At 40.6% G+C, this 15,924-nt stretch overlaps 1 protein-coding gene across 3 annotated transcripts in view; it reads left to right on the top strand.

The window, feature by feature from the left end:
* Positions 1 to 15,924, top strand: part of LOC112060585 (butyrophilin subfamily 1 member A1-like) — a 98,755-nt gene that overhangs the window by 20,278 nt on the left and 62,553 nt on the right. For all 3 annotated transcript variants that reach the window (XM_065571442.1, XM_065571441.1, XM_065571444.1), the window contains exons 2-5: positions 2,477 to 2,512; positions 7,116 to 7,220; positions 12,001 to 12,021; positions 13,419 to 13,445. In XM_065571442.1, coding sequence (XP_065427514.1) covers positions 2,500 to 2,512; positions 7,116 to 7,220; positions 12,001 to 12,021; positions 13,419 to 13,445 — 166 coding nt within the window. In that variant the 5' untranslated portion in view covers positions 2,477 to 2,499. The remainder of the gene's footprint in view (positions 1 to 2,476; positions 2,513 to 7,115; positions 7,221 to 12,000; positions 12,022 to 13,418; positions 13,446 to 15,924) is intronic.

Raw genomic sequence — 15,924 nt, forward strand, 5'->3', positions numbered from 1 at the left:
ATGCTATATGTTATTTATTAGGTGTATTACAATAGGGACTAGAAGCCCCAGTCATGGACCAGGACCTTTCATGCTAGGTGCTGTAAAATACACAACAAAAAGATGGTCCCTTTCCCAGAGAGCTATCACCTGCAGAAGTCTGAATTCAAAGGAAGTTACATTTTCATAAGGGCTGCCAGATCATTCCCTAAGTATTACAAAAAAGAATTTTTTGAGGGAGACAAAAGAAACAAACAAAAACTGATTTTGGTATCATTATTTTGTTTAAAAAACATAATTGGAAATTTAAAAAAAATCCGCAATTTCCTTCCTCCCTCCAAAAAAAACATTCCCATGTAAAATAATTGGCATGTTTGTTTTGAACCAGCTTTAGCTATAATTATAAGATTCCAAAGGGCCCTTGTTTGTAACCCCTTTTTGTGTGTGTGTGTGTGTGTGTGTGGCATATATACAATTTTCAATGCTGAGTTCTGCTTTCATTTTTGCCAGTTCAGTGGAATTATTCCAGTTCTACACAACTTTTCAAAAATGAAAGTCAGTGGTTTAAGTTTATTAGATAATTCCCTTAACATCATAACAGAACATATAACTTGTACAAGCCATTCAAATTATCTATTTATTCCCTTAGCTGCTTTTTCATCAGAAGTTGTTTTTACAAGGTCTTCATTACTTCCTAACTGGCCAAACTCGATGTCTTTGGCCCAGATCACTCTGTTATATGGGGAAAACCATATAAGGGCAACAGAGAGGCAGGGATACAGATCTGGATCTCTGATATATTTATAAAAATCCTTTGGCCCAGATCCACAAAGGGAATCCTGAGATAGGTGCTTAGGGTCCCTCTAGAATAAATGGGGAGAGATGGGTGCCTCAAAAGAGGATCCACAAAAGCCAGCACCCTAGGCAGCTCCCAGTATAAGCTTGCCAGTGGGAGATGCTAACAAGAGGAGTGTGTCCTAAGCTTCCCTCTCAAAGACTTTGGCATATAAGTCTGCTATCACCACTTGGTATCCACAGCCAGGAACCCCTCTCCTGGAGTCAGTGGCCTAAACTGTTTCTTGAAATAACAGCAGTGGTGCATACCTAACTCCACTGAAAATGTTTGGGAGAAGGAGGCAACCTTTCTTATAAGTACCATTGTACTATGGAATAGCTTGATATAGGTCTGCCTCAATCTTCCCTATTGAAGCTGTTCCACTTTGGATAAATAATTAAACAGGCATGGGTCCAAAGAGAGAGACTGTACACTCCAGAGAAAAGGGCACTCCCCTGAGAAGTAGGAAATCCCTGTTCAAATCCCTTCTCCTTTTCAGGCAGAGGGGAATTGAACTTGGGTCTTTCATATTCTGGATGAGTACCCTCATCACTGGGGAAGATGTTCCAAAGGACGTGCCTTTCTGCCCCACCTCTGCCTATTTTATGTGGCATTAGATGTCCTCTGAGTACACCTGCCAGATTGATCCCCAAACACATGATAAGCAGGACAATACCTATCTTCACCCGGTTTGATTATGCTGGATTACCCTGGAGCATAGGCTTGAGATAGGCATCTGGATGCTTGCCTGGGGCAGCAGTGTGCATGCCCACAGACATATACTTAGGCAGTGAGGGGACTTTCAGAGCAGAATTGTTGGCACTTGTGAATTTATGTGCAGAGTTAGGCAGCAGTTGAGTGGGGATTTTGTGGGTCATTTTGATGCCTAAATCTAAGACTTAGGCACCCAAGCGCCTTTGTGGATCTGAACTGTTATTCCTTTAGGATTGGTTTTTTAAAATGCCTATGTGATTTAAGAGTGCAAGTCCCATTAATAGCTGAAGGCAGTAGTGTGTTTAATTCCCCTACTCAGCTTCAAAAATCTCAATCACAATTCTTGTTCCTCTACTAAAAGTTTGGTTCAGGAGTCTCCTGGGTTAGGCAGATACAAGACAGCAGCTCCTCTCCCATCCCCAGATTAAATCACACTCCTTCCCACCTCCTTTGTTCAAGGGTCTAAGGATCTTGCCCCCTCCCCCAACCTTTTGGGGCCATGCAAGAGGCTAGGGAAAATTTTCAAATGCTGATCATGCAACTGATTCAGTATGTTATATCTGTGCCCTATTCACAGCAATGGGTCCCCCACTGACACAGAGGTCCATCCTTACAGTCACTTGTGTGTCTGAGTCCTTAGTCCTCTCTGCAACCTGGGTTATAGCTAGGCTCTTCCATGCCTTTAATTTATTTAAACGTGCACTTTTTTCTATTGCTTTAGAATCACATATACAGTATTACATATCCTTTTGTCTACGCTAAGTGAACTGACCATGAAATAACTCAACATGTTAAAATGCTGTAGGAACCTCTGTATCTTTTGGCTTTGGTCCCATTCTATTCCTATCCTTAATACTGCAGTAATATATCTTCATTCAAGTGTGAACATGAAGAGTTACTAAATTAAAGATATGTATTTTAACCATAATTTTATCCCATGTTTTTCAGCTCAGACGGCATAATACAGAATCATGGTCTCAAAAGGTAAATTCTCTCAAATAATTCAATCTGTGTTACATGAGTCTGTCTGCATTTGATTGTCATAAACAGATGCATTTGGTCTGGAAAAATTCAAAACTGCCAGTATTTTTGCCCATCAAATCATAAGTGCAATTCTAGAGTACAGCAGGGCACCAATGCTCTAGTTAAGACTTGTTTTCTTATTCATAATACTCCAATTAGCATGGCCTCTGGAGTCATTACATGCATAAAAATGAAACACTAATCTATCCAAGCCTCCTGTTAATCTAGCCTTGTCATATTTCTGTTGTGAATCTAGCCCTTATTTTTATAAAGTAAGTTTCTCTCTGAAAATAACTGTCAATCTTAAACGTATCAGAGAAAAAAATGTTACATTTTTTAAAAAGTAATGCTTTTTAAATATGAAAGTATTATTTTCTCCCAATTTTAAGTATACCTCCTCCCTGCCCCCCTCCCCACACATACATTTCTGGGGGTGGGTGGGGAGGGGGGGATGATAGAATCATAGAAGGTTAGGTTTGAAAGAGACCTCAGGAGGTCATCTTGTCCAATCCCCTGCTCAAAGCAGGATCAACACCAACTAAATCATCCCACCCAAGGCTTTGTCAATCCAGGCCTTAAAAACCTCTAAGGATGGAGATTCCACCACCTCCCTAGGTAACCTATTCCAGTGCTTCACCACCCTCCTAGTGAAATAGTTTTTCCTAATATCGAACCTAGACCTCCCCCACTGCAAATTGAGACCATTGCATCTTGTTCTGTCATCTGCCACCACTGAGAACAGTCTAACTCCATCCTCTTTGGAAACAAAATAAATTGAGAGATTGTGGTAATTTTCCTACAATTTAAAAATGAATGTTTCCGAATACAAAAACGTTGATTTTCCACCTGAAAATAATAATAATAAAAAAACCTAAGAAAGTTAATAGGAAGTTATTTTTTTAATTAACATTGGGGGGTTTTCCCAAAACTTTTTTAATGTAAATCTTTTTGTTGAAAAAATTCAACCAGATTTGTTTCATATGAAATAATGTATTTATTATTTCTGCATTGATTCACATGCATGGAATTCCATTGGCTTCAAAGGGTTAAACAGAGTATTAGTCTTCACAGGATTTGGCCCTGTATATATACATCTGTGTTTAAAGTGTGAAATGCACCCCTGTGCAGAGGGACAATTGAAGGCCTATGCAATACTTGTTTTAGTGCCCCCGCACTTCCAGTCGGAGATTTAAGGTAGCAGTGCCCTGGTTGGCTACACATACACTGCAGCCAGCTCCTGCTGCTCTGAGTAGGTATCGCATGCGCGTAGCCAACCATCCCCCAGTTCCTTCTTTGCAACTGTTGGCTTCGGTCAGAACAACAGCAGCGCCTCAGAATACTGTTCCTCAGAATACTTTTTCCATTCCTTTTTGCCCAGAATTACCCCTTCCTGTTACCTGTGGGATTCCTGTCTCTTCCCTTTCCAATTAAAACAACAACAACTACAATAAACAATCAGAGACTCTCTTCAAACGGCTATGCCTAGCTCCACAGTTTTTAAACATTGCCTCACCTGTAGACTAGCAATACCAGTCTCTGATGGTCACTCCCAGTGTGTTTGCTGCCTGCTGGAGACTCCTGTTATGCAGACGTTCCACCACTGCAAAATGCTAGTGGCAAGGACCAGAAAACTCATTTAAAACTCACGGCGATCCATATGTGACTGGAAAAAGGCTAATGTAGTAAAAATCTTTTAAAAATGGAAGAAGGAGGATCTGGGGAACTACAGTCAGTCAGCCTCACCTCAGTCCCTGGAAAAATCATGGAGCAGGTCCTCAAGGAATCAATTCTGAAGCACTTAGAGGAGTGGAAAGTGATCAGGAACAGTCAGCATGGATTCACCAAGGGCAAGTCATGCCTGACTAACCTAATTGCCTTCTATGATGAGATAACTGGCTCTGTGGATGAGTGGCAAGCAGTGGATGTGTTATTCCTTGACTTTAGCAAAGCTTTTGATACGGTCTCCCACAGTGTTATTGCCCCCAAGTTAAAGAAGTATGGGCTGGATGAATGGACTATAAGGTGGATAGAAAGCTGGCTAGATCGTCGGGCTCAATGGGTAGTGATCAATGGCTACATGTCTAGTTGGAAGCTGGTATCAAGCGGAGTGCCCCAAGGGTCAGTCCTGGGGCCAGTTTTGTTCAATATCTTCATTAATGATTTGGAGGATGTCATGGATTGCACCCTCAGCAAGTTTGCAGATGACACTAAACTGGGAGGAGTGGTAGTTATGCTGGAGGGTAGGGATAGGGTACAGAGGGACCTAGACAAATTAGAGGATTCGGCCAAAAGAAATCTGAGGTTCAAGAAGGACAAGTGCAGAGTCCTGCAGTTAGGATGGAAGAATCCCATGCACCGCTACAGACTAGGGACTGAATGTCTAGGTAGCAGTTCTGCAGAAAAGGACCCAGGAGTTATGATGGAAGAGAAGCTGGATATGAGTCGACAATGTGCTCTTGTTGCCCAGAAGGCTAACAGCATTTTGGGCTGTATAAGTAGGGGTATTGCCAGCAGATCGAGGGACGTGATCATTTCCCTCTATTCAACATTGATGAGACCTCATCTGGAGTACTGTGTCCAGTTTTGGGCCCCACACTACAAGAAGAATGTGGAAAATTGGAAAGACTCCAGCGGAGGATGACAAAAATGTTTAGGGGTCTGGAGCCCATGACTTATGAGGAGAGGCTGAGCAAACTGGGGGAAAATTCCTTCCCAACGACAAATAAGTTGGACACTGAAAATGTTAGCAAGACCCAACAGCCAGACACCAGAGAAAGAATTTGCTGTAGTAACTCAGAAACTTCTCCATCTAATCTCCCATCTCCAGTTGTTGGGGATATTTACTACTAACAGTCACATATGGATCATGTGCCATTGTAGACAGTCTCATCATACAATCTCCTCCATACATTTATCGAGCTCAGTCTTCAAGCCAGTTAGGTTTTTTTCCCCTGCTTCCCTTGGAAGGCTGTTCCTGTGATGGTTTGAAACCTTTGTCTAATTTCAAGCCTAAACTTGTTGGTGGCCAATTTGTATCTATTTATTCTTGTGTCAAAATTGGTGCTTAACTTAAATAATACTTCTCCCTCCCTGGTGTTTATCCCATCTACTTTCTGAGACAGATCATCTATACCCCAGGACCCATTTGCTATTATATCAGCAGATCATGTGTCTGCATCCTCCCCTGACCCACACCTCTCACTGAGGATGTTACATCAGGGTGTTTGATATTATCCTGACACAGACATCCCCTTCATAATTAGACAACGCTGCTGTATTGCCTCAGACTTAGCCTCCTGCTGATTATAAATTGTACCGGGTATTGGTATGGTGTACGGTGAAGATTCTCAAATCCCAATTCAAGCTATCCAAGATCCTTTCTCTCTCACATTGTAAGACAACATATTATGATCAACAATACTGTGTCAGTGTTTCATGTGAACAAGCAGGTACACTTTCTTATATAGGGAAGCACTCTTTCTGTGGAACCACTGTTGGTACTGCATAACAATATCTGTTGTTCATCTGCCAGGTCTTCACAATTTGCTAGCAGACTAAGTAGACATTTCTCGAGATGAGCACAAATGGAGTTCAAAGGAGTTGGTCATCAAATCTGTATTTGATCAATGGGGTGTACCTCATGGTACAACAAAAAATATATGGCTTTCTGCTCAAAAGGTGGATAGAGTCTGGACTGTCAATACGATACATTTGATTCCATTTACTTAGTCTGTTTTATTCTTACTCTGATTCCCTTAATTTGATGAGTTTTGAGGAAAATCAAACAAGACAGAGCCTTGTTTTTTTTTTCTTCTTTGTCCGATTTGGCCCAGAGAGAACAGGTTTCAGGAGCTCAGTACAGTTTTGGTGCTTACTCTGATGCCTCTTCCACTGTATGCAGACTTGTTCAGCCCGAACAATGGAACCACTCTTCATCCATCCCTGTAGCCCATCATTTCATGGTATGGAAACTATCTGGCTGACAGAGATAGAGAAAACTGGAGTTCTTTGAGATGTGTTATCTATATGTGTTCAATGACCCACTGTCCTTTCACTGATACCTATAAGTCTAATACTTGGAGCTGGACATTTGCAAAGGAATTGAAGGTCAATTGGTCACTCTGCCCCCTTTTTTACTGGTGAGGTGAGAATGGTTCAAGGCTATGAAAGGAACAGGTGTGATGTACAGAGACTAGTAAGTGAAGCCTTGCAATCTCCGTAGCATAGAAGCCATGCACACCAGTGAAACTCATATAGGCATCACATCTTGAACTTCAGTTACTGAACAGGGAAGTAAATTCTCTTTCCCTTTTCAGAACAAGAGTAGATGTTGGGTACTGAATATTTTTACGTTCTGGCCAGTTCCCTAGAGGAACCTATAAAAGAGTTCTATATCTACACCTATTGTAATGTTCTCTCCCTATTTCTGTCCCTCAATACCTAGGAAGCATAAAAAACTTATTTTTAAAGGAGAAGAAGCAGCGAGCCTTATTTTCTTTGTTTAAAATGAAAATAATTTTCTAAAGGAAGATTAAATATAATTGAAAACTTCAAACATTTTTAGGTTCTAGCATCCTTAGCTTGGTAAAATCACACACCCGGATAAGTACAATCACCATCATCGGAACTGGCACTGTCTACCTTCTGTATCGTATTTGGAAACCAAAAGGTAAGAATTTCAAAGTTGATCAGTATTTCATTAGTGAGCCATTCACTGATTTAATGTGGATTTTGAGTAAATAATGAATTGGGGGCCTTGTCTCTGTCCCACTGTAGGGCGGAAAATGGAGAAAAGGCATAGAAATAGGACAAAAGGACATTAGTGAAGAAAACGGGGGGGGGGGGGGGATGTATAATCAGCAGCTACCCACTACAGAAAAAACAAACCCTCAGCTCTGCAATCTGGGGTCCATGGCCATCTAATGCAGGGGACATAGGCTTCTTTACAAGAACAATGGCTGAGACATATTAAGTAGCTTGCTGTGTAGACAGTTATCACCTTACTCTTCCCTCCAACCTTTACAAAGACCAGCAGAGGGGGTTATCATGTACAATAGGTGAGAGCAGGTGATATCAGTTGGTCATATCAGCCAGCCATGCTGCTAGTGATGGGTGTGGCAGAGAGTATGAGAGAGTCACTGTGGGATGTCAGTATTGTGGAGCTGATTCTCCACTGCCTGGCACCTTGTGTTATCATATACACTTTTGCAAAGTGCATATGCATACCTGTTAGGGAGCTTTCCCTTCACCCTACCCTGATTCTTGTCATGCAGACAGAAAGCAGAAGAACAGAAGTCTGAAGTGCAGGCAATGCAATGTTTTTTGGGGGTTAGTTTTAAGCAAGCATATCCATAGCTCTGACATCACAGAGCCTTTTCTCCAGTGTTCCCCTTCCCCCTTCCTTAGCAGGCATAATTATACATATAGTGCACACCCTTGGTCCCACCCCTTACAATGTATGGTCATGTTCTGTTTGGGGGCCTCGTACCACCTCTTTTATACCCCATGGGAGGGGTAAGGAGTAAGGTTGTGCTTTGGTCAGGGACATGCATTTCTTTGGCCTTTTAGTGTTTCTTATACCCCCACCATTCCCCTTTGCCCCATCTGACTGGTTGCTTGACCTTGCCTTGAGATAGGAGTTGAGGAAGTCTTCAAGTGTATGGTTGTATATTATACTGCCACCATACCCAGTAACATTTTAGCTCTGTCTCTTATCTTTCTCATTATACTAACAAACCAATATGGTTTGGCAGAAGCAACACACAGTGTCTTTGTTCTTTGTTCAGTAAGGATATCCGAGTACACAGGACCTCGCTAGAATGCGGGATTTGGGATCCATGCATCATACCACGTTAACAGGGAATTGCAAAGAAAGTAATTAAATTTGGGATCCATGGCCGCAACCGCATTATTTGTGCTATATAGACACGTGTTCTAGCGAGGGTCCGGTGTATCAAAAGTCTAATAAAGAAGACCCAAAATTCTATCTCAGGCAAATATACAGGCCTGAATTCTACATTACATCTGTCATAACTTTAAAGGGAAGGGTAACAGCTCTCCTGTGTACAGTACTATAAAATCCCTCCTGGCCAGAGACTCCAAAATCCTTTTACCTGTAAAGGGTTAAGAAGCTCAGGTAACCTGGCTGACACCTGACCCAAAGGACCAATAAGGGGACAAGATAATTTCAAATCTTGGGGGGGGGGGGGGGAGGCTTTTGTTTGTGCTCTTTGTTTGGGAGTTCATTCGCTCTTGGGACTGAGAGGGACCAGACATCAATCCAGGTTCTCCAAATCTTTCTGAACAAGTCTCTCATATTTCAAACTTGTAAGTAAACAGCCAGGCAAGGCGTGTTAGTTTATCTGTGTTTTCTCAACTTGTAAATGTACATTTTTACTAGGGTGTTTACCTCTGTTTGCTGTAACTTTGAACCTAAGTCTAGAGGGGGGGTCCTCTGGGCTCTTTAAGTTTGATTACCCTGTAAAGTTATTTTCCATCCTGATTTTACAAAGATGATGTCAAGGCTGTATCCCCACTTTGAACGTTAGGGTACAAATGTAGGGGCCAGCATGAAAACTTCTAAGCTTAACTACCAGCTTAGCTCTGGTCCGCTGCCATCATCCCAAGGCTAATTTCCTTCCCTGGGTAGCCTTGAGAGACCTTCACCAATTCCCTGGTGAATACAGATCCAACCCCCTTGGATCTAAAACAAGGAAAAAATCAATCAGGTTCTTAAAAAGAAGGTTTTTAATTAAAGAAAAAGATAAAAATCATCTCTGTAAAATCAGTATGGAAAATAACTTTACAGGGTAATCAAACGTAAAGAGCTCAGAGGACTCCCCTCTAGTCTTAGGTTCAAAGTACAGCAAACAAAGATAAACACTCTAGTAAAAGGTACATTTACAAGTTGAGAAAACAAAGGAAAACTAACACGCCTTGCCTGGCTATTTACTTACAAGTTTGAAATAGGAGAGACTTGTTTAGAAAGATGTGGAGAACCTGGATTGATGTCTGGTCCCTCTCAGTCCCAAGAGCGAACGAACTCCCAAACAAAGAGCACAAACAAAAGCCTCCCCCCCCCCCAAGATTTGAAAGTATCTTGTTCCCTTATTGGTCCTTTGGGTCAGATGCCAGCCAGGTTACCTGAGCTTCTTAACCCTTTACAGGTAAAAGGATTTTGGAGTCTCTGGCCAGGAGGGATTTTATATTACTGTACACAGGACAGCTGTTACCCTTCCCTTCATAGTTATGACAGATGATTTTTACCTTTTTTCTTTAATTAAAAGCCTCCTTTTAAAGAACCTGATTGATTTTTCCTTGTTTTTAGATCCAAGGGGGTTGGATCTTGATCCACCAGGAGTTGGTGGGAGGAAGGAGGGGGGATGGTTAATTTCTCCTTGTTTTAAGTTCCAAGGGGTTTGGATCTGTATTCACCAGGGAATTGGTGAAGAGTCTCTCAAGGCTACCCAGGGAAGGGAATTAGCTTTGGGAGTGGTGGCAGCGGACCAGATCTAAGCTGGTAGTTAAGCTTAGAAGTTTTTATGCAGGCCCCCACATCTGTATCCTAAAGTTCAGAGTGGGGAAGCAGCCTTGACAACATCTTACGTTATTTTGTTGGTAATTGTAGAAAGGGGCTTAATATTCACACAAACACACACACTACAAACAGATTTGTCAGCATCACTAAAACATGGGATTAATATGGTCTACTATAGAACAACATCCACATTTCAATAATATTAAAGTAGCTGGGGAAATTCCAGTTTATGTTGGGAATCTCCAAAGTGGAAGGGGGTTCTCTGTGTTCTGTGATACTGCAGAGTCTTTGGAAAGATTGAGGTGATTAGGTAATGTCTCCTATTGACTTCACTGTGAATTGGATGGAACCCTTAGAAAGGCCTGGGCAAGAAGATCTTTCAGAAACCAGAAAATCACACATGAATTAAGCTTTTTTGGTGTGCTCTGTGCCAGACTTGTTTATACATTAGTTCTAGACAGTTCAAATGGGGCTGAGATGGGAGAAGTGACATCAGTCATTTCTTCTGGATTTCAGTCAGAGTGAGGTGCCTAGCCACTTTAAAACATCCAGCTAGAGGGGTTATCTGAACTTTGAAGTGCCTAAATGCCTTCAGTAATCTGCCTCTGCTTCCTAAGAAGCCCCATCAACACTGCCCTCCCTTTAGGCTCTGCCAGTTTCTCTGAGCAGGGACGCATTCTCTTTCCTGTTCCCAAGGAGGGATTTCCTCCCATCACAACCAGCCTCCACTGGAGGAGCTCAAAGCATTCTCTCAACATTAATGAATGAAACATCCTACCAAATTGTGAGGCCCTGAGTATTATTGTCTCCCTTGTACACATGGGGAAAGTGAAGAACAGGAAGCTTTGGTTGCTGTCCTAAGGAGATATAGGAATTTTTGGCAGAGGTGGGAACCCAAATCTCCTCAATCATTGTCTTGCCCATTAGCTATAGCAGTCACACTACCATTGTTTCTTCCATTTGGAAAGTTCCAGTTCTTTTGAAATCCCTTTTATGTACAGGAGGAAATACAGATCGAACCAGGGGTGTCTCTCAAGACCATGTAAATTGTAACCTTAAGGGAGTCAAGTATCAGAGGGGTAGCCGTGTTAGTCTGAATCTGTGAAAAAGCAAAAGAGGGTCCTGTGGCACCTTTAAGACTAACAGAAGTATTGGGAGCATAAGCTTTCATGGGTAAGAACCTCACTTCAGGTTCTTACCCACGAAAGCTTATGCTCCCAATACTTCTGTTAGTCTTAAAGGTGCCACAGGACCCTCTGTAACCTTAAGGGAGATACTCGGCTGTATATGAACTTTCCTTTCCTTCTTCTTTCAGGAATCAGATCTCTAATATGAATGTCATTTGGGTAATATAATTCAGTAGCTCATCCTGGCCAATGCTAATGGATTTTTCAAGATGTAAAATCCTGTCTGTGCTAGATAAAAAGCTGTGTTTTAAAATGAATTAGCTAACCCATTTTAATGAATATGTTTTAAAACTCTGGTTGGTGTCGGCGCTTCCAACCCTCCCCTTGACAGAAAGTCCTGTCCAATTGCTGGATCAGAGAGAAGGCCGTGAGTCAGTTTTTACTCCAACTATTATTGCAAAGGTCCTTTTTATGTCTGTTGGCCTCTGTAGAATCCAGTTTAAACTAGCATATGGGAGCCTCCCCTGGATGTGGGGCCTCTCTCAGGGTGTGAATTTGCTCAATAACCCCCCCCCCCCCCCGCCCCGCACACACACACACACACACTGTCCTTAGTTCCTGCTGGGTTGTGGTTAACCTCTCTCGTGGAATTACATAAACCCCCTGACCCAACAGGAATCATAAATTTAATACTTTAAAATCTCCTTAGTGTAAGGGAGAAAGTTGTCATATCTGTCACAATGTTAGCATAGTTAGTAACTGAATTTTTTGTTGTTTTCTTGCAGAGCAACCCCAGAAAGAAAATGGTATACACTCATTTCTTTTTCTTCCTGAATTTTGTATGTTACCAGAATGAGACTCTGAGAATGAAATGAATACTTGGAGCTCCCCATCACCCCACCTCCTTCTCTTTCCTAAATGCATCAATGGGTATGAGGATTGTGTACAATTAATTTCCCCAGTTCAAAAAACAAAAGCTAACAATTTCAGTTTATTTTAGTAATGCAATCAGATCAATTACCTGATTAATTTTAGCTGTAAAGCTGCATAACTAAAGTAAGGAGACTTTGATTCTGGTATTATTTTCATTCTAACGGTGAAAATAAGCATGGGGTAAAGCAAGTGTTGGCTGCCTAGTATGGAAAATAATTTTGAAACATAAAATACAGGTACTTCTTTCATAGTCATTTGTGCATAAATTGCCATTAATTTATGGTCATGATAATGAGCAGAGAGAACAAGTTGCTTTGCCCCCAACCTTCTTATTCAGTGATGGGTGGGATTTTGACACAGTCTGAGTGATTTAGCAGCGGAAGTCCTCTTGAAAGTCTGTGCTTTTCAGTGATTTGGATGTTTTAGAAAATCCTACTTTTTGGCTATGAGCTACTAATTGTAATGTTAAGGTTGATACTTCCTTGTATATGAACTTTCCTTTCCTCCTCCTCTCAGGAATCACTTTTCAAATGTTCATGTCTAGACTTAGAAAATAGATTGAGTGATAAAATTTAGTAGCTGGTCATGGTCAATGCTAATGTATTTTAAAAGGTGATAAATGTTGTCTATGCTAGATACACAGCTGTGTTTTAAAACATGTTCACTAACCTATTTTAATTAATATAGTCTGGCCCCGTTTGAGTGTTTCCATTGATTTCAGTGGAACCAGGGCTTCACTTCGCCTATTTCCTCAATTAAGCAGGATGTTACTTAAAAGTTTATGCATCAGAGTCTGGAATCACTGTATTCTCATGCTCCCCATAAAGTCCTTGTGACTGTTCAATGTTCAAGAATCACGGAGCCATACCTCATAAATCAAGAAGGATGTTATAGTTGTGTACTTTTTCTATTAATAAAATGCTAATTACTATATTTGCAAACACACACACTCAAAACTGATTTGTCAGCATCACTAAAATATGGGATTAATACGGCTCACTATAGAACAAAATCCCCATTTCAATAATATTAAAGGAGCTGGGGAAATTCCAGTTTATGTTGCAAATCTGCAGAGAACCGCCTCCCACTCTGTGTTCTATGATACTGTGGAGTCTTTGGAAAGATTGAAGTATTTGAGTAATGGCTGCTATTGACTTCACTGGGAATTGGATGGAACCCTTAGAAAGGCTCAGGCAAGAAGGTCTTTGAGAAACCAGAAAACTCACACATTAATTATTCTTTTCTGATCATTGTCATGCCTCTCTTTCAGAACATGGTGAACTGAGAACTCAAATAGGTAAGAAGAATGTCTTCTCAGTTAACGAAGTAGACCACAACAGAGTAATCCTATTTCAGATCACAGCGAGCACAGAGTGATCAATATTCAGAAAGTGGAAATGGGGTCTATTTTCAAATGCTGTTAACTTTGTGAAACAGCAACCTATTGGTTGGAAAATGCCAGCCTTTTTCTATGAATAGAACAGATTTTTTTAATATATATATATATATATATATATATATATATATATATATATATATATATATATATATATATATATATATATATATATATCTTTCTTTTAACTGAGAAGACTGACAATTCACCTGTGTATTTACATTATTTTCTAAATGTTCTTAGTAGCCCTGAGGTCAACTTTTGTGAGTTTTCAAATTTTGTACAGCAACTGTCCTGGCTGATGAATTTTGCTCTGGAAGAGGAGGTTGGTTTGGACTATTGCTAGTTATGAGCTTCTGAAAATCATGTACCAAGTTTGTGGAGTAAGTATTCAGCCAAACATTTCAGTTCAGTGTTGGAATGATTCATGTGCATTATCTTCCCAATCACTAAACTGTTCCAGACAGGAGTGTCATGCTTCCATACTATATATGGTTTGCCTACAGGTCTTCCTTCTTAGAGAGGAACACATCAGATGTGTTCATCATGCTCTGTTAGGTATTAGGGTGGTTAGCTTAAATAAAGTATTCTACCATAGTGCCACCTATTCACTGACAAGTATGATATAGTTACTTTTCAATACATCTCCCCCTTCACGTTCTATACTCCTAACATTTACAGAATTTACACTGTCTCTCTATCTTTGAATTTCACTATGCATCAGTTTCTTAAGTTTCTCTGAATCATAGTAGTTTCAATGAGTGGCTGTGGGGGAATCTAGAGTCCTTGACTCTTCTTTTTGTTTCCTGTGTTGATTTTTCTTGCTAAGGAACAAACTGTAGATATTGATGGCTTCTGCTGAACTCTCCACTGTCAGTCTCAATCACATATTATATGATTGCTGAATTCTTTTTCTTTATGACAGCTGGAGTTGTCCATCCTTTTTCTCCATCCAATTTGACACACATGCTGTCCACCAGGTTCTAGAAACAGCAGTACTGAGAGTGGCATCTGTTGTAAAAGAGACCATAAACTCTTTTAGTCTATTTATCCAATTTGGCTATTCTTTTCATGTCTGGACACCTTAGAGACTTTTTTAAAGTTGTTCTGAGTTGTTTTCCCATCAAGGAGTTGTACTGGACTATAACCTGTGGCCGCTATTGGAGTTGATCTGTAGCTCAGAAGACCAAAGAATGGCTCTTCCTTTTGTAGGATTATCTTGGCTATCTGTACAACTCTCTCAGCTTCTCCATTCACTTGTGGGTAATGTGGGCTGCTAGTAATATGATCAAAATAATATTTAATTCACAATGACTTAAGTTCTGCTGCTGCAAATTGTTGTCTATTTTTCAACACTAGTTGTTCTGGAATACTATAGTAAGCAAAAGTGCACTTCATTTTCTCAATAATGCTACCACATGCTGTATCTTTAAAGAACACAATTTCTATATACTTGGACAAGTAGTTCACAATGACCAGGTAATGATTTCCTCTGAATCTCCATAAATCTACAGCTAGTCTTTCAATTTTTTTCTGGTAGGGGTGTTTGCACATTGCAAGGTTTATTATTGTGTTTTAAATAGATTGCAACTGGATCTCCTTTCAAATGTTCAAAATCATTGAATCCTCTGTCGAGTTCTTCCATCTTTCTCACTAGGCCCATCATGGCTGCCACACTATAGCTGAAAAGGTTATTGGTCTGTGACCTTTGTTCAAATGCACTCTAAATGCATAGCTCTTCTCTTGGCAAAACGTTTCGGTGATGAACTGGCCTGTGTAATTCAGGATACCTCTAGGGCTAGTCAGGGCGATGTCAGGTGACTTCAGCTCTGGAAAGGATTGAAGGTGACTCTAAGTAGAATCAGAAGTAGACCTCAAAGTCAATAGTCTTGGCATTAATATTCAATTTCATTCTCCAAGAAGATTCTGGGTCTTCATAAGTTATAGATCTCGGGGGAAAACTGCCCATGATGTCCTGTAGTATGAGCCAACTGAAAATGTCCATATTACTTCAATTTGTTGCACTCTGCACCTCTGATTGGAATGCATCACTCTTGGAATATGACTTTTTCCACACCTTGTGCATCTAGGCTTGAATTTGTCCCTCTTGGGAGTTCTCTCTCCTTGCATCAGGGGTCTTATGGTATTAATTGCGAGCACTCCTGCTGCATTTCTTAACAGCTTCTAAGCTAGTTTCTCGTTTTTCAGGTTTGGCCAGTTAGTCTTGGATTTTCTGTCTCACACACTCAGCTTGCTTTTCTATATGACTAGCTGTGTGCAGGGTTAGTTCTCTTTTTAACTGAAAGGCTCTGAAAAGATTTTGTCTGCTCACCCAATTACAAGCATGTTTCTGATATTTTCATGTTTAGCATCCCCAAAA

This window comes from Chrysemys picta, chromosome 17 (assembly GCF_011386835.1).
Source record: "Chrysemys picta bellii isolate R12L10 chromosome 17, ASM1138683v2, whole genome shotgun sequence".
Classification (NCBI taxonomy): Eukaryota; Metazoa; Chordata; order Testudines; family Emydidae; genus Chrysemys; species Chrysemys picta.